The sequence below is a fragment of the Bombus terrestris genome, chromosome 3, assembly GCF_910591885.1.
Source record: "Bombus terrestris chromosome 3, iyBomTerr1.2, whole genome shotgun sequence".
Classification (NCBI taxonomy): domain Eukaryota; kingdom Metazoa; phylum Arthropoda; class Insecta; order Hymenoptera; family Apidae; genus Bombus; species Bombus terrestris.
In genome coordinates, this window is record NC_063271.1 from 4,478,844 (window position 1) to 4,494,258 (window position 15,415).

General features: G+C 35.7%; 1 protein-coding gene and 1 long non-coding RNA gene across 17 annotated transcripts; one reads left to right on the forward strand and one right to left on the reverse strand.

Annotated features, from left to right (window-relative positions):
• Window positions 1-168: 168 nt before the first annotated feature.
• On the forward strand, window positions 169-645 carry LOC125384722. Its single transcript, XR_007223439.1, has 2 exons — window positions 169-278; window positions 404-645. It is a non-coding gene; the product is annotated as an uncharacterized LOC125384722 (long non-coding RNA).
• On the reverse strand, window positions 423-15,061 carry LOC100644999 (protein retinal degeneration B). Of its 16 annotated transcripts, XM_048404383.1 has the most exons (23): window positions 14,803-15,061; window positions 14,409-14,722; window positions 13,946-14,205; window positions 12,190-12,374; window positions 11,699-12,035; window positions 11,469-11,605; window positions 11,260-11,377; window positions 10,784-11,159; window positions 10,518-10,687; window positions 10,163-10,192; window positions 9,476-9,580; window positions 9,213-9,398; window positions 8,957-9,119; window positions 8,464-8,853; window positions 8,100-8,380; window positions 7,877-8,029; window positions 7,537-7,799; window positions 7,366-7,474; window positions 7,125-7,281; window positions 6,905-7,054; window positions 6,646-6,826; window positions 6,290-6,564; window positions 423-3,323 (listed from the first exon to the last, which is right to left on the reverse strand). In XM_048404383.1, the coding sequence occupies exons 4-23, from the start codon at window positions 12,265-12,267 to the stop codon at window positions 3,182-3,184; spliced, it is 3,801 nt and encodes a 1,266-aa protein (XP_048260340.1). In that variant the 5' UTR covers window positions 12,268-12,374; window positions 13,946-14,205; window positions 14,409-14,722; window positions 14,803-15,061; the 3' UTR covers window positions 423-3,181. The 16 variants fall into 16 exon arrangements, 13 of the variants coding, with proteins under 13 accessions (XP_048260340.1, XP_048260341.1, XP_048260342.1 ...); XM_048404384.1 differs by lacking the exon at window positions 13,946-14,205 and having other exon boundaries at window positions 14,526-14,722; XR_007223432.1 differs by lacking the exons at window positions 13,946-14,205; window positions 14,409-14,722 and adding an exon at window positions 5,062-5,278 and having other exon boundaries at window positions 3,254-3,314.
• Between the last annotated feature and the right edge of the window lie 354 nt (window positions 15,062-15,415).

The window sequence follows — 15,415 nt, forward strand, 5'->3', positions numbered from 1 at the left end:
CACAGAGTAAGTTGACGTTTACAAATATCGCTACTACTCTGATCGAAGCATGATAAAAAATTCATTCGAGTACTACGCATGCGCAGATGCAAATTCTGTTTAAATATAAATTTGGATAGCAGAATTAATTATTATCAGGATAAAACAAAAAAGAGTTAAAATGTTTTCATAGCTCCCAAAACGAGAGTTACTCGTTTCAACCAAAACAAAAAATTCTTCATAGCTTGGAAACTATTAATTTTTCGACCCGTGTTTATTAGGATTTTTTTCATAATTTGGTGAGTATTATCTATCCTAAAAATCATAAACTCTTTTTTTCACCTTGTATATCTCTTATAATTAAATGTTTATAACGTATTTATGTATATGTAAACGTAAAATTAATGCGAAAATTATATTACAGAGGAAATGAAGGTAGACAATTTTTAAACGACAATGATTGATAATTTATTGTAATATCCAATGACGAAAGTGGAATACAATTTTACCAGCCAGGCTTTCTATCCGAAATTGAAGTCATTTTCCGCTGATATTGATTTAAAAAATCATGAGCCAACAGTATATGAAATAATTATTCCAATTAGAGTAAGGTCGCATAATATAAAACAATGACTCTCGATTAGTTATTACAATGTGTCATTTAAGTTATGCTAAAAAAAATATAATTCTTGTTACCAGTGACAATAATTCACCTATATAAGTAAAATATCATTTCGCAATCCTTATGCCTAAGAATAAATATATATATATATATATATTTATGTATATCTTAAACATTTATGCATCGTATACATACATATAAAGGGTATTTCGCGAGTAACTTTACAAGTTAGTCTGACACGACTTATATTCGGTTTCTGAAAATAAATAACATTCTCAACATTCGTAAAACAATCTCTAAAATTTTGTCCGTATTGAATTAATAATGCAAAAAACGATCGAGATCTACGAACCTAGAATAAATCTATCTTCGTAACACCTTTCTGTTACAACTTCTAACAATTCGTCGACGATCTAAAAAGTTGTATATTTCTGAAACACCCTATATATACATATACACAGTTATATGTACATACGTATATATACATATACACGATCACTCTGTTACAGATGTACACTTGTACACCTATACGGTATACCCATATACAGAACTATATTCATATCTCATTACAATAATATAAACAGTCGATACTTCGGTTGAAATATTAATTGATTTTCTCCAGTTGCGATGAATAGAGCACTATACACGTGAATTTCACACAATATACGTGAATTTCCTATTAATGTCAGGAATAGATCAATGGCAGATCCTCGATCAATTATATACTATTATTACTGAGACAATCAAGGAACAATGATGGCACAACAAAGAGTTTCATTAATTATTCTTCTATTGATCTAACCTTGTCAGATATCAAACCATTCGTTTAAAGAAAATTTTTAAAAAGTAGGATTCATTATTTAATATGAGATTCAACGAATCGACTTGTATCACTTTCATTTTAAATTCATTGCTTGTATCGATCCACTGATTTTTTCCTCCAACGCAGATTACCTATCGTAGTAATTAATTGCAACAGTAGATTAAGCGACGCAATATTTGGACTAGTTATCGATTACAAAATTAAATATTCTTCGACTGAAACCGGACATGATAATTAATCATCTAATTACAAATATTTAAGCGCACAATCTTCGAGAACATATTCGGTAACTGACGTCTACGATCTTCGTCATCGAGCTATGTCATTCTCGTCGATGAAACTATTATACTTTTATTATTATCTGGGGACGATACTTTCGTTGACGAAGCACGTAGCACTATTTGATAAATCAATATTTGCGTACAGCCTAAATATTTTTATCCATGCACATTTTACAGCGATACTTATTTATATACACTTTGACGTATTTACATATATCGCTGTCTACAACGACATGGAACTATAGCAATTAAGAGGGAAGTGTCTTTGTACCAACGTTTATCGGAGGATATACTCTATTCGTACTCTCGATACTTTTCGATAGACAACATACAAAACGTGTTTGTGTTTTTTTTATTTTTTCATGTTTTTCATGTTTGCTTTTTTAATATATTTTGCAATCGATTGGAAAATATATTAAATGCATTTTCTTCCCTTCTGTTCTTACAAATCGATATGAATAGTTGAAAACAACATAGCACCGAAGGAACTTGGGCGCAACATTACGCGTGTATTACTATATCTAGCAACTCTTGGCAATGATTAGAGTTTCTATAATAACAGGGTAATTTTACAAGCTAATTTACTCCTAACGGTTAGAAATACGATCAATGTCAGTTTTCTTTCGATAACAACGAAGAAGATTCAAGTAACAATTTCAACCAATCTTGATCTGTCTTCTGCTTTTTTTCATTTTATGCCTTACGAGCTACGATTAGAGCAATGATATTAGTTTCAACTAGGTAAAACATGATTGTATATATATATATATATATAATTCGCGGATACATTTCTGAGATTCGAACGAAGACCAACGAATAAGATTCGCGAAACGGCTTAAAATAAAACGGTGGAAAAAAACGTTGAAAGAAGACAGCGCTTTTTTTCTCTAGGAAACCGCTTTCCTCCGAGGTGAGGATCTACATTCTTTTAGGAACTAGACTCGATTCGTGTCTCCTCGAACTACGTTATCAAAAATTTTGATCGTGCTCGATCGCATTTTGCAGAAGATGCTGGTGTCAATTTCACGTGGAAAGATTGCTAGAAAAAAGCTCTAATAGTAAATCGGTAAAAAAATCAATCGCATCGCGTTTGAAAATGGTAGATGATACAATAACCATTAAAAGGGACAAAAAGACAAAGTCCTCGTACCTTCAAACCATATTTTTTCTCGATTAGAAAGTTCCTCCTTCGTACAGGATGTGGGGAAGTCTATACAGTTTGTATCGCGCTTTATACAACATAGATTCATTGTATCGAGTAGCGTTTTCAAAATTTACAATAGGTATACAGAGAGGATATAAAAAGGCGGAGTAACAAAGTAGAATTATCTTCTTTAGATTGTTGAGCACGTGTCGGTCGAAATATACGAGGACTTCCTCTCCGAACTATCCTCGTACAGTTTGACAGTTAAATATAGATATACACATGTAGAACTAATGCCGGGTTTCGAAGAACGACCGGCAGCGTGCGAATCGTCAGAGTTTCTCTGGTGCCGTAGATCTGGTTGACGCAGTGTGCGATGAGATTGAAGGCCCAACGCTTGTTGATCGTTCCAATGGATGTATCCCTTTACCTGGCGTTGGTTGCGATACAGCACGCTTCGCCAACCTAAAAGAGCTATCATTTGTTACTGATTAATAAATGGTACATGATAAAATGTTGTAAAACAAATGTAAGATCTATATAGGCAATATGCCTAGGGTTAATTAATTTGAGGCGTTTATTTGGTACACTGATCAAATTTTGAGAATAAAAGATTGCAAAATTTTTCAAAGAAGAGAACAAATTTAGGTACATAACAGCAAAATTATTTTGATCAGCGTGATTCCTTCAATACCTCACGATATTAAAGAGAGATAAAAACACCATAAGTTAGAAATGGAATAAGCGTCAAACGAGTTTAGTTCTCTATAAGTTGCAGGGTTCATGAGTCATGCCTAAAGAATCAACAGTTATTTTTTACTTATAAAAGTTCCTCAATGAATCGTGTTAAGTCACGATGTTAATTGAAGTTCTATAATATAATGTTTCTATTGACATTCATCTCACCGATTCTACATAATTATATTCTCTTCTGTTCTTATTAAACATTACTATTTATACGTACAGCTGGATTCGCTACCGTCTAAGAGACTATAACTAATGTACGTATATAAAAGTCATGGTGAGAAATCTCTTGAACCGCAGCATAATCGCAAGAAACATACTGCACCGATTAGTCAAGATCGTCGATCATGGAAGCAGATGAGGACATGGATTAGCAGCGTAGTAGAGTTAGCGGTGTGTTTAGATATTCATACTGAAAGCGTGATATAAATGTAACAGTTCCATGAACAAGAAGCATTAGTGAGTGATCGAATGACGATGAGGACGAACAGCTATCCCGTCTGCAATGACAATGATGCAGATAATGGATTAATCGCTCATTCCTTAAATGAACAAATAAATACACGTGTCTAAACGCATCATCCATTGTGGACATGATTCTTTGTATCAATTGTAACGGTGTATTATGATTAATGTCAATCATATTGTAATATAATAAATTATTACAAGTCATTAGAAATATCTTTGAATGAGTATTCCACAATGGTAGTTACTTTAATACAGAGATGGTACAACAAAAAATATTATGAAGTAGAAAGAGTCAGTTCAGTTTAATCTTCTAAGGGGATTAGCAGGATTAAAACCGACTGGCTTCGAGCACGTAAAAAGTTATATTAATCGTTGCAGGTTCTGCATATCCGCTCCATTTGCGAGGGTTAAATACACAGCTAAAAATGAGAATTGAATATATCATGTCATAAAGCATATTTAAGAAACATTTGTAAAACGCGTGACTCTCTATTTAGTAATACACCGTATGTCCGTGAGTTGTGGTATTTTTTTAAGACGGCATTCACATATAATAGTCGTGCATCGTGTCAGAGCTTTAGTTCTATCACATGTTCAATCGTGCTGTTCATCTCTTGTACAAGCAAGATTATAGCCTGATCAACCAGCAAATGGGAACACACGATACGTTCTAGAAGTATAGCATCAAAAATATAAATGCTACCAAAGATAATGCACTAAATTTGAAATTATTCGTATAATTCGCTAAGTTAAACAAGTGGTTTAACTGTAAAATAATTTTCCAAATTTTAAATAGTGGATAAGAAATCTACAAAAATAAAGGATTACTTGAAAGTAATTTTGCTAGCGATTAAAATTAAATATAAATTTTTGTAAATATAGAGTATCTGCATAATTAATATTATAATTCGTGCGTCATCTGTGGTGGATCTAGCTTGATGTTCATTGTAACACAGACATTCACCTAACAAATTTCAAGCGGTAAGGGGCTCTAGTTTACCTTGGTCGCTAAAGTGAGATCAGACCATTTTCGGGAGTTAACGAAAAAACTTTTTAATTCTGTGTACATCTAGACACTCATAGTTGATTAACCACAAATTCTGGACATGTGTATGGTTGATAGATAAAACATTAAGTTTGAGCGTAGAATGGTGGCGGCTCTTGCCGAGAGTACGAGATATCAACTACGCCGCGTAACGTATCTTCATAACAGGTACCTGTAATTAAGAAACTGATAAGCTTTAGACACCGTTCAAACCTTTTAACTAGCAGCTAAAACAGAAATCTTGGAGATATATTAAAAGTTATGGGGACAAATTGTCCGTCGCTCCAACATTAAGAAACAAGAATTTTCGTTGCTCCAATAGGTACAAAGTACCATTATTAGTGATTTCAAGTTGGAATAAAATTCATCAAAAGATATAATCTCTCCCTTTGCAAATCCAAGACCAATATAATACAAGAAGGAGAAGAAATACAAGTAAAAGGAAAATTAAAAGTGATAGATATTAATGATGAAGTACTGTACAGATGTGCAAGAACGGTTAAATTATTAATGTGAACTAGAAAAATATCTTTTGTGCTGAAATTAAGTTGAGAGCAAATCGCATATATGCAAAGCAGAGTATTTACGATGATTCCTGTACACAAACATACGATATAGACTAATGAATCCCTGATATTACTAATGATGAACAAAAGTGAAACTTTTAAAACTATTTTTTGGTCTATATCGTTTGTTGAAACTCTCATGGATTATGCCGTATCAAGACTATTAAGATTATTCTATGTATGTACCTTGTTTTCGTAGTTACGATTGTTTTATAGGGAAATCTCTCGATATAAATTGGGGTTTTAGTAAACATTGATGGGTGCGATTTAAAAACGAAGATCGCACGCGTCATTGATCGCCTCTGAAACAACTACCTTTGCTTAAAATTTCATACTGATCACAGTATGTAGAGCTATAAAAATACAGCATTATCTATATACAGACGATAGAGTTCTTATTATTCTCCGAAATGCCTTACGCCCATTCTGCATTCTTCTCTCTAAGGGACAACATTTATACACTTCCACCATTCTGCAGCAACCAAAACATCTGAACGTCGAGGATAGCAAGGGTTGTAAGAATTATTACCTTAAAAATTCCCACATCACGGCGAGGTGTAAGCAATCGAACACAGTATTCACATCAAATTATTTCCATCGCAGAATAGATAGCTTACCTTCTTCGTCGTAGAGAAGCATTTTGTCCGGGTAAACCGAACTGACCTCTTGGGATCACCATACGTGCATTACCCTGAGCAGGTCTCGAGCCTCCGTGCGCCTGTAGCATACTCAAATGAGCAGCATAACCATCATGAAGGATCGTTGCCAAGGAGTGGTACTTCTTTGATACTTTCCCAATGATGAATATTTGATTTTGTTTAAGATTAATCGCCGTGTAAACACTGATATCCTTACTACTGCCGTATGCGTAATGAATTATTACACCGTGTTCCTGAATAGAAAAGAGTATCGTTTTAATATCGTTGCGAACAATATCGAATCATTCGAATATCGATTTCAAGTAGCTAATCACCTGTATGAGTTTATGTAAGTACGCAGCTTTATGACCAAGTGGATCTGTCGAAAGACCATCTGCAAAGGACACAAGACCATGAGGGAAGTTGTGTTGAGACAACCAGGAAACGACTTTCTGCTGTTGCATATCAGGTCTTGCAGTAATATATATAATTAAATATCCCAGTTCTTGCCAATGCCTAATCAGAACCATAATCATGTTAACCATCGGGCCAAGAATTAGACGTACAAGCAGATGTGTATGACTTAAAATATACCTGACGACATCAACAGCTCCAGCTCTAACTTTCGGGTCTTTCCCGCTAACGGACATACTCGCAGTAAACGAACCATCTATACTAAATACCACGCACTCTGTTTTTGGTGGAATCACAGCCAAGAAAAAGTCTACGGATGTATGATCACCCCTGAGAGCCAAAAATTATATTTTAGATATATTCTGATAAAAATTTTTTAATTCTGGTTGACTAATATTACCTAACAATCATTTTAATTGGGTAAAGTCCATGTTCCAATGCTTTATCATCGGGTATTTTATATGTTATTCTACCATTTTTATCAGTTACTTCAGTTGATAAATGCGTCCATTCCCCTGCTGGAGCATCTTTCATAATGTGAATGTCCACTTTCTCGCCTGCGAGAATTAATCATATTAGTTGAAATCACTTGAAAAACATGTATGTAATACTAGCACATATGCATATTATGTTTGACATACCTGTTAAAGCAATAACGTCAATTGGACCATACATAAATCTAGCAATCAGGATTTGTGGTGTTCCTTCTTTAACAATTACGTCATTTGCTCTATGATTGGCAGCGACATTCTGAAGCAGCAAATGAAAAATCAAACATTCGTATTAATAATTCCTTCGTTATCTCACATTACCTTAAGTTTAACGGAAGTACGTTTCTTATTCCACTTTTCTCTAGGTTGACCTGGACGGAAACAAGATAATTCTTTCTCCTCGTTTGTGAGTAATGATAAATCAAATCTGCCTAATTGTCGCAGAATAAATGCAATAACATCAAGTGACTCCCAATAGCTAGCGTGAAAAATTTGAGGTAAAGAGTTCGTGGGAAAATTGGCTAAACCCTCTGGGCAATAGAGAGCGTAATCTAATCTCTTTGTACCCCACCATTTTTGCGTTACTGTAACAAATCGTCGCAAGTAAGCATAATACGTCAATATTCTTTATTATCGTTAATATGATTAATTCTTTACTTACAATTAGATACTACTTTTAAAGGAACATTTTCAACCACACCAGACATCGTACTGTGAATCGATATATCGGACAGCCGTCTTAAATGGGACATTGACATATTTGGGATATTCAATCCATCCGTAAACAATTGTGGATTAGTCTGAATAGCTTCCACTGAAAATATTCAACGATTTGTAATAATTATAAGCTACACAAAATTACATCTAAGACGTATAATACATACACAAATGATAAGGCTGTCCGTTTCCTAATGGATACTTTTGATATCGAGCCACGTTCACGGGTGGAAGAAGAGAAAACCTTGCAGAAATCAGTGGTTCTAATCTAGCGGCTACAGGTTCAGTAGGATGGAATAAATTATACACCTGATTCACCAACGGTCTTCTTATATTACTAGTTTTATCCGAGGAAATTTTTCTATACGCCAATACCAGAGCAAGTGGACTACCAAACATGAAAAATTCTCCTACTTCGAAATCCAATTTACAATGTGAGGGGGTATCACTAAAAAAATAACATATGTTAATTTCCCAATATCACAGCATATGTACATGTATATGGATACGAATTGAGCTATAATTCTTCACCTTATACTAGAAGATTTCCTTCTAGGAGAAGGTGCAGTCAGGTGTTTGCCATCTTCGGCATTCGTGCTATTTTCAATGCCCTGATTATCCAAAATATTGTTCTCGCTATTATGTCTAGAGTGAGCTGATCTACACAAAGCGTCATATGTTAAAATCGCTCCTACTGAATCTCCAATAAAGCAAATTTGCCCCGTGAAACCTCGACCCTCGTCGCTCTTGATAAAGTCGTGATAAACTTGGTTTGCTCCAGCTATAACTCGTGATACGGTGTCCTGATATTCAGGAGTTGAACTAGCGAGCAAAGGTATAGCACCGATAGGAATAGTATCGTGTGTGACTTGAGGAGCATCCATAGACGAGGGCGACACATCAAAACTATAAGGACTTAGGCTGAAATAACATGTGTCGAATAGATGGAGATTTTACAGAGAGATAAAGATAGTGATAAGGCATAGATAAAAGTAAATTTCTAATCTAATCACGTCGCTTTTACCTCGATAAAATACCAAGACCTTCGGTACAAATAGATGGACAAGAAACAAATTTAATGGCCACGTGTCCAACCATACTGGGATAGTGTTGTCTCATGACTGACTCAAAGGCTCCTTTGAAAGTTGTAATGTCCGATTTTTTCGCCGTCAAGTCAACGTTCGCATCTAAAAGATATTCTTTTGTGAGTAGTGATTCACAATTAGTGGTTCGCTTTTATGAATTAGTGATGAATTTAAGCGATTATTTATGGCATTTACCTAGTACACTGCCAGCATGCATCACAATAAGAAGGACAGTAGTTTTGCATGGTTGATGAGTTGGCGAATGTTGAGGTGAAGCCGGATACGAGGCATCGATGCTGGCTGACGTAGAGATTTGTAACCTTTTACTGCTACGTTCACTAGCCATACGTTGCAGGTACGAAGGTGAAAATATCGTGTCGTCTATAAATAAATATTGAAATAAATTTTAGTAATAACCAGGAAAAGGATAAGCATTTACATTATCAATCATTATTTACCTTCTTTGTTTACCATGGTAGGCGAAGTGAACGTATTGTCCTCCTCTTCTGCTAGAAGATCCAAAGAACTCCATTTAGATAATGAAGTGCTATCTCCAAAGCCCTCTGTATAATCAGAAATTTTAACATTGCTTATGCATCCTGCCTTTTTAAGCATCTCTGACTCGTGTTAAGGCAGGAATAGAATATTATTAATCAGGGGTGTTTCCCTTTTTCGGATTAAGCGTCACAAGGTACAAAGTGGTAGTAGAAATATATTAGAAATATGAATGTATTACTATTTATTTTATTTAATACAATCATTTCACAATGATATTTACTGTTAATATTTGAAAAAGTTTAACAATAAGAAAAGCATTTATTTTTGTAATCTACATGGCCATGCTATTTCATGCTGTGATAAACTGCTTCTTGAGAACCTCCATGCTCGATGTTATGTATGACGATCTGTATGTTATGTAATTAGTCAGAGTTTCTTGTAAGTGTAAATCTCCGTAAGCAACAAGTACATCTTGTTTCGGTCTACAAAGGCATGAATGCAATTACGCAATGTTCCTAAACTTATACCGAGAGTACCGACACTAGTATCAATGTTGCGATCTTTTATCCGATCATTTATTACGTTTCCGAAAAAACATATTCAAATGTCTGTAGTTCTAAGAATTCAACACTATCTACGTGTCCTACCTTCGCGTATAATAGGTATAATGAACCCAGCTGCAGTGTGGAATGCGACATAAAAGAACAGAGAGGGTACACATATAAAAAAACAGAAAATGTTATTACCAATCATCATGCTGTATTTTCTACTTTGCAAAATGCGAATTTCTACCAGACACATTCCTATTTATTTTTAATAAATTTCTTATTTGTTTATTTAATCTGTTTTTAACAAAAGAAAACATACAAAAACAGTGTCTAAAGAAATTCGCCAAAGCATCTGTTTCATGGTTTAGTTATTAGCCAAATGATAGTATTATGAATATGTAAATTTTTTAGAAAGACTATTTACATGCTGCACGAAAAGAAGTCGATCTTTTACCTTGACAGTCAAAAAACTCATCTTCGCTACCAGATTCGGATTCTCTTACGATACTTTCCATGCGCCAATTCGCTATCTGCATATCGAAACTTTTGTTCGAACACGGCGAACTCATCTTGTTCTTCTTCCATCCCTTTTTAGCGTCTGTTTTCTCTTCAGTAGGAGCATTTCTGGAACAAATTTCATCGCATTAAATAAACTGCAAACGAAAGGAGGAAAGTTATACATATAAATAAACTACTTCCTGATTTTACTTCTATTTTTACCTAAGGTCGGGTACTTCGGTCGGTGAATCTTCGGGGCTAACATCACCCTCTGAACTACCAGCTGTGTTAGGTATATCGGTCGATTTTCTGGCACTTGGGGGACTTTGAGGATCTTCGTTTTTCTCGATGCTCCCAAGCGTGGCAGCCAATGTCGTAGCAACGTTCGACTCTTGAGGAGTCATTGTCGTGTTTGAAACAGCCCTGTCTTGATTGTCGTTTGTTGCTTCCCCATCGCCTTCTGCATTAGCCATCCTCTTCTGCAACGCCAATTGCGTTTGTCGTTCGATTTTCCGAATATCCTCCATGGTCAAACCATTCCATTCGTCTTGCCAGGCCCAGGCTTGTCTGTGAGCTCTAACCATCGTTTTCCTCAAGGCTGAAATCGTTTCACCGTCACATCTCACGGTATATAGAATTTTAGAAGTTGGACCTTAAGAAATAAACAGGGAACGGTTGCGCTCATATACGATACTGACCTACATCGTGTATGAACTTTTCTAATTTTGTTTGCACACCCCAATATCGGAACTCTACACGGCATAACTTGTACGCGCACATTAAAGACTTTCCGGATGGAGTCGGTTGTTGTTTCCCCTAAACGATAAGACAGTTTTAATGCATCAGTATCGATCGCTTTAAGCAAAAATTAGTGAAAAGAAACAGATACGAGAAGATAGATCCGTACTTTTACGTCAGCCCAGTATTCCTCTAGCCATGATTCCGTGAGAGGTCCTCGACCGGTCTTTTGGGACACGTATAATTTAGGATCCTCGTCTTTCACGTAATCACCCGTGTATTGATCTTTTACGATATCAATTACGTCTGAAATTTAATTATTTAATCGATGGATCTCGATATCTTAATAGAAAATGACCTGACCTGCCTTCTTGAAACTTCATAGAAATAAATACATACCTACGATTCTATTTCTCAAATCGCTACCGCTTAGCTTGAAGACATTTTCTTGGTAACCATTGTCGGGAAAATAGTATGTTTCTATTTCGATAGAAAACTTTTCAACGAAGGGGCAAGTGTAACGGGTCTTCGTATAGGGGTAAGCATTCCATGCTTCTTCTTTGGCGATCAACGCGGATCTGGGCAGCAAACTTTTGAACCATTCTGGAAGATGACTACCCACGTGATAAATCTTATGGGTATATTGTCCGTTTCCACCTGGGCCATCGCTATAAGGCTCGTTCTCTATAATCTCTACACCGCTGCCTGCTCCTTGACTTTCTTCTCTAGATTTTTTCTATAAGAAATACATTGGAAAAATAAACTTAACGTTTATTGTTCGCTCTTTAATTGCCTCCAGTTCCTATAAGGAATCTACAGGAGTTATGCGAAATAAGGAGTAACGAAGGGCTAATTGTAACGCAATGTATGGCAATGTAATGTTAAATTACCGCTATCATGTAAAGCTGAGCAATTCTATACTCCTCGACGGTGAGAGGCAGCGGTATTCGATATTCTTTTATCAACATCTTGCCGCTTTTGTTTATCCCAGATCCACTCTCGCGAAAGACAGAGATTGTTCGAAGGCTGTTGCTTCCTCTTTATCTCTCAACCTCATGATACCATCGGCGCAAATCTTAAAAATAAAAGAAATAAAGAAAAGAAACGTTAAGCGTTATATCGAACGTTGTGTTCTATTTTCGTTCTGGACGTTGCAAAAAGAAGTTCATCGTAATCGAGATATCCCTTGAGAGCGGCGATCAATATTTCTCGATACGCCTTCCAGCAGGTCCAACAGATCAACTTTTATCAGCGTAAACGGATATCGTGATCAACTCGTGTTACTTTTTATCTGTCGTCATCGATCTATCAGTTATACCTGGCCGAAAAACGAGCAACATAAGCGAAACGCGTAAATTCAATCGTATATTCCGTAGAGCATTAGAAATAGAGACCTTCGCGAACATCGACTGCCTGTTTCTCTCGGTCTATAATTGAAGCACGTCAAATGCTGAATCGTTGTGTTTGCACGCCGCGTTTTCACGCAAATCTGCTCTAGGTCACAGAGTATTTAATGGTAATTAATAATCATTAGATATTTATGCAAATTCGTATCTTTATAAATACAATTAAAATATGGAATCCAGGTAGATAATTATCTTACTTATGAAATACTATACTGAATACTATACTCTATGTTTATTTGTATATTTCTGCATACTCAATACTATTTTGCATCTTCAAATTTCCCATAACTGCATAGAAATTGGTACATTAATAATAATCACCGAAAGTTATAAATATGTGTCACCGATATCGATACTGATTGTACCTCTTTAAATGGTTAGCTACTGCCACCTCTTTGGAAAGTGTGTACCTAAAATATGTCGCAAGAAGTAAGCGACGGCGAGTATACTCGCCAAACAGAGGGCCTGTGTGGCTGTTATAACGTAAAATTAAGTTGTAATGAAATGAGTGTTTTATTTTTTTTTTAAATAACACAAAATATTACCATTTCTTCGTGACTAGTATACTCGTCAAAAACTGCTAACTGGTTAAAATGATTATAGATATAACTTTTCACTAAAATAAAGAGTATAACGACTATAGTAATTTATTCAGCGTTTATTTGTAAAATAGAACAAAAATTAGATATAATATAGCGATCTTTGACTTTAATGGCTTACGTTACATTTCACACGCAATTGTAGACGATTTATGAATAGTGTACGTTATCGAATAATTCTGATTCTCTGAAAAGGTACGTATATCTTGAGACAATGGAGGGACAATAAACAAAATGTTGCGTAAAACGTTTATTTATACTCACCTGTACTGTGGTACTCAGACGTATCCTAAATTAAACTTTTTAGCGGGAAAAAATCATACTACCATTCTGTGAAAATCGTACTGATAAGAAACGATCGTCCGTCGTGATCTATATTTCATACATTACATAACTATATACAAACGTTGAAACAACACAAGTCATAAATTAAACGTGATAAATCTAAGAGTGAAATTTCTTACTTGAAAAATAAAGCGTAATATACAGCGTTGAATCTCTAAAGTTGCAAGCATATCGGATAAAGTGCCAATAATAGGATTATAAATACCTACTTATTTCTAATTTTACCGCTAACACAGAACGTTACTTCGTTTGATTAATATCTCATTCGAAATACGATAATCTAATGTGATTGGTACCTTAGCATCGTTCGAGAATAGTTTCATTCTCGATAGTTCGTTGTAATACTCGCGATCTTGCGACCGTGATTGGTCACGATAACCTGTCAGTTACGACCAATCGTTTTTAACGGGCTCAGCTGACAGATCCTTAACAGTTGACAGTACTCAACAGCTTGAAGAAGCGCGTAAACACGTATGAAATTCGATGTTACATCGACGTACAGTAAAGTGCCTTGCTAACAGACCATAAGTCGAAACCAAGTTGATAATTTGTCGAACTACAAAGAAACAATTTTCTCTGAATATAAAATGAATATAAAAATAGAAAGTAAGATATCAACAAATTCTGAAGACGGTAGTCTTTTTCTATATACGTACAAATTTCATAGCTTGAGAAAGGATACTTGAAATAAATGAGAATAGCGACAGTCAGTTAATAAGACAGAGTTCTGGTCAGTTACCGAGACATTACTGTACTTACGGACCAAAGGTTTCCTTAACCTTGAATAACGTGGAAATAGGGCAAATATGTAAGCGAAACGAAATGATATCGCTGGACCCGTTCCCTCTTACTAGTACACGGTATGTAGGTACATACTTTTCGCGCCACACCTTTCGGACCAAATGATAAATCGCGAAAAGCTGCGATATCCGCGTCACGATACAGCTTGATCGACTGAAGACCGGCAACCGACTGAGTCGATAACGCTGCTAATCAAGCAGATACTTGTCCCGAATGATATTATTGTTATTCAACGTTAAAATTCCACCCAGGTAAAACGTATCTCCACCTCCCTTATAAAATATATATTTACGAATTCATTTTCGCCCGGACAGTTCACTGTCACATAATTTAAATTCCAGACGAAGCTCACCTAAGAGACACGAGAGGCATGGTACATAATACACGCGTGCAAATGAGCACTTGTTTCTTCTAACAAGTAACATAGAAGACGTACATCTCACGAAACGAATACAGGACGTAGATAGAGTTGTTTCAGCAAAATCGTTAAGTACATACACTGAAAAAAGATTAAGGAGATTGAGGATTTATCCAAGGATCGTGTAAGATAAACGCGAGCCGTAACTGTGACGATGTTACATGGGCAACGCGCGGCTACTGACTGACGGAGAGGAGGTCGCTCCGATTGGCGGGCCCCAATGGCACGCGCGACTTCTCGAACCCGCGAAATCGAGCTCGGCCAATCAGAGCGCCTTTTACCGCCTCCGTGACCCGGTGATCCGGACGCAGTGCTGTAAAATAAAGGCGCGTGCCAGCCAGTTCTCCTTGAGTCCACGTAAAACTTCTTAATAATTCGTTCTGAAAATTATTCAAGTAAATGTCAATTTAATATCCTATTTACTCTACACATGTATACCTATACAATTTTACGTAACGATTTAATAAAATAAAGCAAGTATCTAAAAAGAATAATAATGTCTTTGCATTTACATGCAAGAAGAAGAGATGGGAAGATACGGAACCAA